The sequence below is a fragment of the Phaseolus vulgaris genome, chromosome 11 (genome assembly GCF_051622355.1).
Source record: "Phaseolus vulgaris cultivar YP4 chromosome 11, ASM5162235v1, whole genome shotgun sequence".
In the NCBI taxonomy this organism is placed as follows: Eukaryota; Viridiplantae; Streptophyta; class Magnoliopsida; order Fabales; family Fabaceae; genus Phaseolus; species Phaseolus vulgaris.
In genome coordinates this window covers 14,697,525-14,709,808 of record NC_143508.1, presented here as the reverse complement: position 1 = coordinate 14,709,808, position 12,284 = coordinate 14,697,525, and the positions used below count along the sequence as shown (strand labels likewise).

Below are 12,284 nucleotides of genomic sequence, written 5' to 3'. Positions count from 1 at the left end.
AATTTTCATCATACAATATCATTTAACATAAAAAACTAACACTTAAATATTAAACCATCAAAGTTTAATATTTTTACAAGTTTACACAATATATAAACAAATCCTTGCAAGATAAATTGAATATTGGAACCACGTTCCCTCCAATCCAGATTTTCTAACCTAAGGTATTATTGAAAATTAAAGTTAACTTCCCTTACCTTAATTATTTGTTTTCCAAGCAACCTCTAAAATTTTAGTCTTTAGCCTCTCAGTCTAGATAAACTTTAAAATATAAGGGCCTAATGCAATTATCCAAACAGAACAGAAATTCACTATATAATAGAATAAGTTGAGAGGATTACTTTTTTCAACTGATCCCACAAAGATTGATGACTAAATCATAGAGAAGAACAAAGAATATGTGATTTTTAAAATAAAAATGAACTTACTTTGTTTGAAAATCTGATCAGATAAAAATGTACTCCGACTCTTCAGCTACACCATAATGTGATCGGATTTTAGAATATATGAGTTACGTAAGACAAATTGAAAAGAGAAAGGAAAGGCAGAAAGAAAAAAAAAAGGAAAGAAGGTGAGGGGGAGGTCTGTTGCTGTCTTGGGTCTTGCATATACAAAACAAAAGAGAGTTATTAGATGTTATATTTAAGTGAGTATATTTGGAAGAGATCATATCGATTTTATGTTTATTCTATATTTCACTATCAAAGCAAATTTGGCTGATGGTTGATGCAATGTGTTGGATGATTAAGCATTGAGACAAAGAATGTACGCTACGTGACGTTTCGTGTTAGATTGAATTGACAGCTCCTTATGCACCGAAAGATAAATCTTATTACTATTTCTACTCATCACTTGGCTAATTCTTCACCACATAAGCCAAAAAGTTAACCTTGGTTAAACAAATCTCAACTGAAGTATATGCATTTCATTTTCAATGCTTTCTTTATAACATTTTTGCACCGAAAATTTCAGTTTTTGACCAATTATACATGTTTCATGGTTTGGATTTTGACCCTACTAAATAAAATTTATATGGAATAATATCTTGTAAAAAACCAAGTCTAACATGTCAATAAAAAAAATGATAAAACTATCAAACTATAGAATATTACAAGATGTGATATATTCAAACTTAAATAATAATATTAAATTTAGATATAAAATATGTAGATTTGTTGAATACTTATTAATAGTGATGAGCATACCTAATTTGAGCATAAATATCTAGAAAAATGTATGTCATTCAAACTAAAATAATAAGGAATTTTAAATGAAAACTATAAGAACTTACTATAAGATCGTGAATAAAAATTATAGGACTAATATTTAAAAATAAAATTATAACAAACTTGATCAAACATGCTGAAATTACAAACTTTGATTTTTTTTTATCAAATTTCAAGAGGAAGTTAAAGAATTATTTTTTCTTTATATGTAGTGAAGGGTCATTATTATTAGTTAAAGAGTGCCCCTCTTGATCAAATTGACTAGTTTTCTGTTTTTTTAGTGCATCATTCTTAAGTTGAGAATTGTTATTTAGAACATATATAAAGTTAGAATGAATTATATGAAATAATTGTAATAAAATTAAGAATAACTAATAGACATTACATAATTTGTTTTTCCAAATTTTTCTATCAAGGAAATAGTTCGAAGTTAAAAAAAAAAAATTAGTTAGAAAAATAATTCATTATATTATATTAAAATACAATATATTTTTTTTCAGTAATGATTTTTTTTTTCATATTGAGAAATTATGTTCAGTAAATCCAAATAGTCCAATATTATTTGCAGTAACAATATTATATTTCATATACATGTTTCCTTTTTCTCTTTAGAATAAAACAGGAATTAAGTTTAAAACAAATTCTTAGAATATAATAGTGTTTCTCATAATATCAAGTATAAATTCGAGATGAACATATTCAATCCTCTAGCTCATCCAATTAATTCTTAAACCTTGTCTCTTTTATGAATAAATATTAAATTATAGTTTTATTTAATTAATTCTTAAATTTAACATATGAACACCTAACTTTTAATTCCATCCAATTAATCCTCAAATTTATTTTTTATATAAATAATATCCTATAATAGATTAAGATTAAACTACCAAAAAAATATAATTCTCAATCATTCATTGGTTTTAGTTAATTTTATAAGTCCTTTTTCCAGACATTGAACCATAATCAAGTTAACATTAAAGAATATTTATTTTTATTTTCATATAATTTTTTAAATTAATATTTTATTAGTTATACGAAAGAATGAAATGTAAGAAAAATGATAATAAATAATTAACATTAAAGATGAATAAGTAATTGAGTTTTCTTTTTGTTAGTATTTTATGTTAACTTTCAGGTGAAATGGAATTTCAATTAATAAAAACAGAACAGTATGTGAAAAAAAAATGTTAATTTAAGATAAAATTATAAGAAGTCTATTTATTTGTACAAAATATAAATTTAAAAGTTAATTAAAGTATAAACTATCAACTTTAAGAATATAGAAATTAATTAAAAAAATTAAAGTTCAAGAACAACAAAGTAAAATTTAAGAAACACTACATTTTTATGGCAAATTTGATTCTTAGCTTACCTTACAATAATGATCCAACAAAATACAAGTGTTAATAAAAGCTTATTTTTTTAATAAAATTTCTTAGTGTTTTTTAAAAGGAAATAAAAGACAAAGGTGTTTTCTTTACATATAAGAACATAAATAAATCTACATATCCTAAGTCTTAAAGAATAAATATAAGGATTTCACTAAAAGAATATTAAAGTAAAGTTTCTTACAAAAAAAAAAAAGAAGATAAAAGGGTGATGAGGAAGATGGTTATAAGAAGGCATGCAGATTTTTCGTTTGTGGAGTTTGTCAGAAGCAAACAGAATCATCGGAAAGAGAGGAAGCCGTAGATTCCAAGGCTTTCTTCTCTGTCTGTCACTCTCTTACTCTCTCACACACACATTGCATCAACAATCGCATTCATTTCTCTCTTTCACTCCGATTCATGAGTCGCTACGATCCCAATCCCTTCGAGGAAGAAGATGTCGAGGTTAATCCCTTCGCGGTTAGTATTCATTTTCCCTAATCTCCTTTCGTTCGCTTTTCCTCTGTCTAATTCATTCTTCGCAATCGCTCTTCGCTATACCTAGATCCGTTTCTTTGCTCCAGATCGTTCCTCAGTTGAACGCCTTATATATTGTTTGTGAATTTTCCGATGCGTAATTACTAATAACTGAACCGCGGACATATCTAGTGAGAGGGCAATAATTAAATGGATAAGATCTTCTTTTCGTACAAAGCATTCGGATCGTGAGTTTATTTGTTTTAATTTTAACCGTTTTCGTTTCAATTTTTCGATCTGGTTGATGGACCTGTCTCAGGTTTAACGACTTGATTTTTTTTAACGACGGTGGATTCCTTTCTGCAACGGTCTTAAATTGGTTTGATTTGGGGATTTTTGAGAGATCGAACCATCGAAAACAGCGGTGTCTGGATAAATTTTTTGGCCGGCTAAGTAATGTAGTTGATCTATAAATATTTGCTTATGAGAAACTGTATCGTTTTCCTTCCTGGTAGCGTCTCCTCCTTTGAAAAATCCATCTATTGTTTTTTTAATTGAACTTTACTGTTATCATTCGAAATAAAAACAGTTTTGAAATGTATTTATATGATATTTTATATCTTTGCGTTCAGAAGAAACCAAGTATATCGGGACAACAGCTAGATTTGTATAAAGGGAAGATTATTCCTAAAAAAGATAAAATTAACGTACCCTGATGCCGTGAAGACTCTTCGCTGTAGGAAGATATGTGGAAGAGTCATTGTACGCCGTTTTTTCCTAGCATTGGAAAAGAGGCTATTTTCGGGTTCAAAGGTGATTGACTAGTCACAAAGGGCAACTTTACTGCTGCGTCAAGGCTTGCCTTCACGACTTAATGAGAAAAATCATGAGTCTAACTAAGACAAAAAACATTTTACCAATAACTCTATCCCTTGTTCAAGATAAAGGATATGTAAATCTCTTGATATCCAGAAAAGCTGTGTTTTTGGGCTGATTCTGTCTTCTTGGGAGGAAACATGCTGTTATTGAGTATGAAATAGCGTCAAGTTTTATTTATCAGTCATTTCCTTTGGAGGGCAGGGAATTCCTCAATGAATTAACAAGAAACTGACTTCTCATAATTTTTCTGTATATTATTGATGATTTGTTTAGTGATTATTGGATGAAATATGTTCTTCTAACTATGCCATGATTGCTGCCTTTGTTGATTGAAATTGCAGAAGTGCCACCTCACATATGCCGAGTTCTTGTAGTCTTGCTTATTTGATTATTAATTTTAGAACTGAAACATTTTGCCTTTTCATTATTAATATTAGGATGGACAGGCTAAAGGAAAAGGGTCAAGTTATAGTGGAGGTGCATTTTACACAACTGTAAGTTTGCCTTTTCCTCTAAACCTGACTCATGCATTAAAACACTATTTTATGAAACAATATTTTAACAAATAAAGCAATCAATGGTTGTTAACTTTTGATATGTATCCTTTGTATTTTAATTGTGCAACAGTGCAAGTGCGATAACTGTTACTGGTCTTACTATCTTGAAATTCTTATATTGAAGCTTTGATTTCTGTATTATTTTCCCTTTATAATTAATCTAGAGATTTATATATACTTGATGGGTTGGGAGGGATCAATTGGTAGTTTGGTACACTTGTGTTGTGATGTTACTCTGGATGAATGGGTTTGTATGAGTTCTCTGAGATTTGTTATCTGTAGTATTTACCCCATTGTAATTAATCTAGAGATTTATTTATACTGATGGGTCAGGAGGGACCAATTGGTAGTTTGGTGCACTTGTGTTACTCTGGATTAAATACAAGATCTGAGTTTGTAGGTTTTATTATAGTATTGGCATATGTTGGCAATTAATGATTTGCACTGTTGAGTTACTGAAGATGATTACATGTTGTAGAATAATAAAAAGTTGGAATGGACTCTTTCCTTTTAAACTTGGTAAAGTGGGTCAAATTGAATTTTGGCAGCAGAAGAATTCAGTGATAATGCTCTTTCATAATGTGCAATGTTTTCTAGAGTTTATGATTTCTCATTCAAAAGAATGTATTAAGGCTAAAAAAAATGGAATTTGAGGTCACTTCTGTGCAATAGGTTGTGAAGTTACACACTAATGGCAACCCTGTTACTATGGAGGTTTTTATGGGGTATGATGATAGGAACTAATTTCATGTGGGAGAGGGAAAGCAATATTCAGCCTCAGTTGGTTAGCTGTCTGTCAAGTGGAGAAACTAGGATATTAAAATTTGAGATCTTTGTATAAAACTTCACGGTGAAAGGGCATGGAGATATATTCACCTATTTCCATGAAAGTGATGATTTGTGTAGGAAGGCTCTAAATGCAAGGATGTGTTTTCTTTTTTGTGTGGAATGGGTGTATCAATATTATGAAAGTAGAAGAGTCTACGGGATGGGGGCATTTGAAGACTGTCAGGCTATGGAGTCAGGTTCAGTGATCAGCAACGAAGTAAGAAGTGAGGACAGGGTTTACTGACTTGGAAGGGCAGATGTGATATCTATGGAATTTCTTTGATATAAATTGAGATTTACTAATTCTTTTTTGTAGCCTATATGACTATGAAATAGCAAGAATTTGTGAATAACTGTAATGGCACACTGTCTTCCCTTAGGATCACCAGTATGGGGTAGCAGAGAAGTCAAAAGACTGTCTGTAGCCTATTGCTTACTTAATGTAGTAGTTGAGGAAGGGCTTTGTTGAGGTGGAGATTGGAAAGAATTGGCTCCATATAAAGTTTGCATTAGGGGCTAAGCAAAGCTTACCTAGTTTCCTTGGAAGGCTGTCTTAAAGTGTCCTCGGTTGGCCTAGGCCTTTTCCCTGTTTTTGATTGCAAAGTAAGTCTACAACCAAATGGTCCAAGAGTTAAATTTTGGACGGATTTACTAATAATGTTATTTTTTTTCTGTTGTCATGAAATTTGGAAACCAGGTTGTGGCAGTACACTTCTATTATATTATGGTTTTCTCTTTTGGTGCTTCTTTTCCTTTGCCATTTGGGGGGAGATCGCTCAATGTAGATTGATGCAATACTATTATAGGATGTTCTTTTTTGATAATTTGTCAACAGCATTATTTGGTGTCCTTTTTATTCCCAGTGTCTCTTTGGCCTCATTTCCAAACTGTGTTTCCTTTTAAACATAAAATATAAACGGAAGAAGAAAAATTCTTTATATTAACCTAGTACATTCTTTTTCTGAATTTGCAGAATTCTGGAAATGTTCCCTCTGCAAACTCAAGGCTCTCACCCCTTCCTCCAGAGCCTTATGATCGGGGCGCAACTATTGACATCCCCCTTGATAGCTCCAAGGTAGGTTGGATTATGAAAATATTGAAATATATATGTATATGTATGTATGCATATGCAAGGTTATCAAACCGTAGGGTTAAGGGTCTGCTGAGGCCTCACGAGTCAACTCAGTACCAAACCCGTTTTTGAGTGGACTCAGAACAGACTCGGTCGGACTCTGTGAACTCGCGAGTTTAGATAAAAAGGCTAAAAAACAGTGTGTTTCATTAAAATTAGGTTAGATTTTAGGGTTTCTTTGGTTCCCATACCTCATGTTTGTGGTGCCATCTTCCTGACCGTCGTCGTTGCACCGTGCTGCCTCGTCGTCGCACCACGCAACCTCGTTGTCGCACTACACAACCTTGTCACCACACTGCGTCGCGCATCGTCATTGTCGCATACGCCACGCGCCACTCGCAAATCTTTGCGGAAGTATTTGTTGGTTGGTGGTGTTCTAGGTTAGGTTTAGGGTTATTTAAATTGGGGTTATGGTTATTTTAAATTGGATTTAGGGTATTTTAAATTGGATTTAGGGTTAGAGATTTTTTAATTAGGGTTATTTTTAGGTTTTAGGGTTTGAAATTTTTTGGATAGATTGTGGATTTTTGGGCAGATTGGGGATTAAATGATTCTTTTAAGATTTTTGGATGAAGATGGTGATGGAGATGATGATAGAGATGATCATGAAGATCTTGGAGATGATGATAGAGATGATCATGAAGATCTTGGAGATGATTGCCTTAGAGGATTAGATGAAAGAGACTTTTAAACTTGATAACATTTGTCTAGTTTTAGTTATTTTGTTGGTGTATGAAGTTGTTTATTTTAATATTATGGAATTGGTATCATGATTTTTTTTTTTTGTTAATTTTTTAATGTGAAGTAGACTCTTACAAGTCTACGAGTTGGTTTTACAGGCCCTCCCACGAGTCTGAGTAGACTCTCGAGTCTGATAACCTTGTGCATATGTGTGTATATCTCAAATTTATGTGCCTCAATGTTTTTGACCAAAGATTTAATTTGCACTTCTTAACTTTAGGACGTCAAAGCAAAGGAGAAGGAACTTCAAGCTAGAGAAGCTGACTTGAAAAGAAGGGAGCAGGTGATTCATTTTGTTATCTCATCTGATATCTTTAGAACCAAGTACACAACTTACTTTTATGAGTTAGAAACTTGGTTTGCCAGATTCAATATTTATAGTTATATTATATTCATGCAAAAAAATTATGATGAATCTATATTAGTATCAGGGACTTAATATGTAGCAAGGGCAACTTATGTCAATTATGTTATCTGTGGCCATTTTTTCTTATTTTTAATGTTAGTATTTGTAAGTCAGTCAACCTTCTGTCGAGAATCTTGTTCACTACATAAATTAACCTTGCTATGAATTTGACTTGGCTATTCTGCTATAATATTATTTGCTATAATCTGGAAATTGATTATGTTGTAATGTTCTGTAGGAACTAAAACGAAGGGAAGATGCCATATCACGAGGTACTTTGGTTCATCTATTCCTGTAGAAATCAGTTAGAACGATGTCTATATTTTGATGTTTTAACTTTTTTTTTTCATTTGCAGCTGGAATAGTCATAGAGGAAAAAAATTGGCCACCTTTTTTCCCCATCATTCATCATGACATTGGAAAAGAAATACCAATACATCTTCAAAGGATCCAATACATTGCATTTTCCACATGGTTGGGTATGTTGAATTCCAGAACTGTCTTCTAGAATATGTTAAGTCATATAGCTACTCACTTGATGATATGTAATTTACTTTTAGGTAAAATAGGCATAGCCATATATCTAATGCAATCATTTGCATTAAACAATCACAGAAATTATTGAAATTGTTAAGCATTCCTTGTCTGCCGTACTGATGGACTGGACATTTCAAGAGATCTGTATGGTTTAAAATTCCTACATATTTCATGCTGAAAGGAGTTTCAGTTTCAAAGATTTTGGCCGCTCAAAATACTATTGTCTTGTGTGTATATTTTGTTTCTTTTCATTCTGTTAAATTTGTCGTTTTCTAAACTCTATTATTAATTTGTTCCTGTGATTCACAACAAAATTAAAGACCTTCCGAAAACTCATGAATAATTTTGCAATAACATATAAATAAAGTACAACATATGGTTTTATGTCCAGTGGCACTTTTCATTTCTTTCTTTTTCTTTGGGTGAGGAGCAGTACTCTTCCATTTTCCCCTGTTCAACCTACAAAACCTCAAAAGTGTCCCTCCACTATTTCACTTGAAATGTATATCATTATGACATTTTAGTGTATTTTGGATAATCTCAGGATTGGTTTTCCATAGGCTTCGTAGTTTGTTTATTATATAATTATAATCAGTTTTATTGAAAAACGGCCAATGACAGATTTCAGGGGCAGACTTTTCATAGGCTGTCACAACATGGCAGTGGTGAATTGTGTTTTCTGTGAGACGGCACTTAGCCCCCAAGTTGGGTTTGGAGAGGCCATGGCAATTCCGTGAGCCTCGGGTCAGCACGACCCGTCTCAGGGTGTGTAAACCCTGATTTTCTCTTCTCTTTTGGTTTCTATTCTGGGTTATACACCTGACCCAATCCATTAGTCCACCCAGTAGTATTTTTTTCTTTGAAAAGGGTTGGGTTGCCAAATGAAAAAGTAGAAACATAACCTACCCTTATGACACCCCATGCTACAGTCACACTGCTGCCATCCGCTGCAAGGTCTTCTGTTTTTTCTTTCTTCTGTTTCCTCTTTATTTAGTGCCATCAACCTTCTCCGTTTTCTTTATTTCTTCTTTTCTTTTCATACCTATTTTCCAGCAATCCTAATATCAACTGTTATTTTAAGCCATATGTTGTCATTATTTAATTTCTTGAACTGAACTTGGTGGTGTTTTGATTTGATTTTATTGTTATTTGAATTTCTAGATTTGCTATTGTAATTAATTTTATGGTTCCCTTCCATTATTTTTGCATTACAATTATATTTCTGCTTTTTTAATTATCTATATGTATTATTTACTTCACGAGGTTTAGTTTTTTGAACTTTGTAATATCTGCAGGTTTGGTTCTGTGTCTTGTATGGAATATTGTGGCGGTTACTACTGCTTGGATCAAAGGAGAAGGTTTGTACCGCAACTGGATATTGATGCATCAATCTTGTTTGGTCATGCTTAATTTACAGACTTGTCTCTCCATGTAGGTCCAACCATCTGGTTTCTTGCGATTATCTATTTTATTTCTGGTGCTCCAGGATCCTATGTGTTGTGGTATCGCCCTCTCTATCGAGCTATGAGGTAGTGTTCAATTTTATTTAATGCAATTTCTGTTGTTTAAAATAGGGATATATTTGTTCAAGAAATTTTTTAGCCTATTAGCTAAACTGAAAAAAGATGCAGAAGTTATATATGAGCTAAACTAGAGGTCAATTACGAGCATTAAATTTTTACCTGGATAATGTGTGGGAAGAATGCGGGCCTTTGGTATCCATGCACCCAAAGTTTACTTTCAGAAATACATTCATCTTATCTTATTTGGAAGGCGGGGGGAGGGGACCCCAAAAGAAGAGGGGAAATGCTGAGATGGATGGAGGAGGCGGGTGGAGTCTATGGATATGCAAATGCTTTTATAGCAGTATTTATATTATGAATTGGAATCACTCTATTTCTAATTTCTGTTTGTTAATTATTGATTTTTTTTGTTCCAAATTGTTGCTGTTGTATAATTGTGTGCCATCTTCTGTTACAGGACTGACAGTGCTCTGAAATTTGGCTGGTTTTTCTTGGTTTACGTGGTAAGTTTTATGTATTTTCCTTCTTTAGTCACTAGTTGTATACTAATTTTGTTAGGTGCTCATTTTTTCCCTTTTCCTCAAACAGATTCACATTGCCTTCTGCATTTTCGCTGCAGTTGCTCCACCAATTATCTTCAAAGGAAAATCTCTGACGTTAGTGTCCTAATTTTTAATCTACGGGTTATATTTTCTATCTGATATTCTCTTGTAACTAGTCTTTTAGTGATTTGATCGTCGGAGCAAGGAAATCACTGAGGATGATTTAATCGTCTCATTATTTAGCTTATTGATTTCTCGTCTGGTGTTTCATCCATATACTATCTCTTAATCATCAATATATTCTCCATGACAAATACATCTATTATTCTTATTCCACTTCTACTCAAACTAATTGTCACATTTTCTGATGTGGACAGAGGTATTTTGGCTGCGATTGACGTGTTGGGCGATAATGCACTGGTTGGGGTACGTTTCATTTGTATATATTGGTGGCTTCTATAATAATGTCCTAGCTTCTTGGATAATGCAATAGTTGGGATATAATTAGAGTCTATTTAGACAAACTTTTTCAGAAATATTTCTACAAGAAAAAAGAAGAAAAAGATGAAATGAACTTCTTAATAAACTAAAATTAGTTTATGCATAAATTTAAATAAGAATTTAGAAAAATTGAGAGGTTCTACAAATTAACTCATGTATAAATTAATTTTAGTTTGTGGAGAAATTCATTTTTTATTTTCTTATTTTTCTATTCTAAAAGTGTTTATGAAGAAGTTTGTCTCCGCACGAGAATGATAGATTTACATGGAAGTGATATTTACTTGTGGTGGTGAATTGCAGATATTCTACTTTATTGGGTTTGGATTTTTCTGTCTTGAGTCAGTGCTGAGCATCTGGGTTATACAGGTTTTGATCATATTATGAGTTACTCCAACTTGGTACTGTGTTGAAAGTTACTTGTGCCTTTTTGTTGACTATTTGATTTGATATTTGCACTGCAGCAAGTATACATGTACTTCCGCGGCAGTGGCAAGGCTGCAGTTTTGAAGCGTGATGCTGCGAGAGGGACAATGATGGCAGCTCTATAACATGGCACTTGCACAAATGTTTTCCCCATGGTTTGCAGAAAAAATTATTTCATAAGTTACCAGATCATTACACACTTTTTGCGCTTTGTTTATTACTGGATTTGTTTTTCTAGGCTTTGGGCTAGGTTTGATTCAAACCAGATCATTAAGATAGAAGAAGCTTAGTTGTGCATATATAGAAAACATTGTTTGAGATAAGCACCTTTACTTTACATGTTTTTTATTTCACCATTTCTTACATTTTTATTAACAAAATACTCCATCTATTCCTCTCTCTTTCTTCTTTTCTTCGCTTCACTACCCCGATCAAACTAACCAAAAATAATTTAATCAAGTTAACAGATTGCCATTTAGTTTTTTATTCGATTCTTTTAACCCATCCAAATAATCAGAAGCTAAAATTAATACTAAATTAAAATAAGATGTTTTGAATAGCTTTTCGTAAAACCAACTGTGTTTTTATGGAAATGGTTCATGTTTGTGTTGGATTCTGTTTTTTCAATACTTTCAATGAATAATTAATAATTATTTTATGGATTTAATTTTTTTTATTTTCTATAAAGTGAACATTTTTAATTATGTTATCTATAATTTTTTTATTTTGTAAAATTTGAAATAATTATTTTTAGTCTTTGTAAAATGGATGTTTTTTTTATTTTAATCTTTGATAAATATTTTTTTTCAGTTTTATCATAGTACATAATGATATTATATTGCGGTGCTAATAAACACTGTTTAAAAAGATTATAAGTAATCGATAAGTGTTACATAAATTAGATATTTAAAGAAACTAATTTTTAATTTTAGAAATACTAAAAAGAAAATATTTTACATAGATTAAAATTACTATACTCTTACTTTGTAGAATAAAGACGTAGAATAAAAACATGTTTGTCTTGTTTTACAACTAGTTAAAATATTTAGTGGTTTGATTATCAACACCTATATTTTTTATCGTTATTTTAGTGTATGTATTTATTTATTTTTATTTTATTTTTATATTAATATTTTATTTTATTA

The 12,284-nt window shown here is 31.7% G+C and overlaps 1 protein-coding gene across 3 annotated transcripts; it reads left to right on the top strand.

The window, feature by feature from the left end:
- The first annotated feature begins 2,778 nt into the window (after positions 1 to 2,778).
- Positions 2,779 to 11,519, top strand: SCAMP3 (Secretory carrier membrane protein (SCAMP) family protein). 3 transcript variants are annotated; one of them, XM_068648139.2, is made up of 13 exons: positions 2,779 to 3,073; positions 4,387 to 4,443; positions 6,308 to 6,409; positions 7,428 to 7,490; positions 7,852 to 7,885; positions 7,970 to 8,092; positions 9,446 to 9,508; positions 9,586 to 9,679; positions 10,131 to 10,176; positions 10,262 to 10,329; positions 10,593 to 10,641; positions 11,017 to 11,082; positions 11,178 to 11,519. In XM_068648139.2, the coding sequence occupies exons 1-13, from the start codon at positions 3,014 to 3,016 to the stop codon at positions 11,262 to 11,264; spliced, it is 912 nt and encodes a 303-aa protein (XP_068504240.1). In that variant the 5' UTR covers positions 2,779 to 3,013; the 3' UTR covers positions 11,265 to 11,519. The 3 variants fall into 3 exon arrangements, with proteins under 3 accessions (XP_068504240.1, XP_068504283.1, XP_068504323.1); XM_068648182.2 differs by lacking the exon at positions 4,387 to 4,443 and having other exon boundaries at positions 2,808 to 3,073; XM_068648222.2 differs by lacking the exon at positions 6,308 to 6,409 and having other exon boundaries at positions 2,850 to 3,073.
- Positions 11,520 to 12,284: the final 765 nt, after the last annotated feature.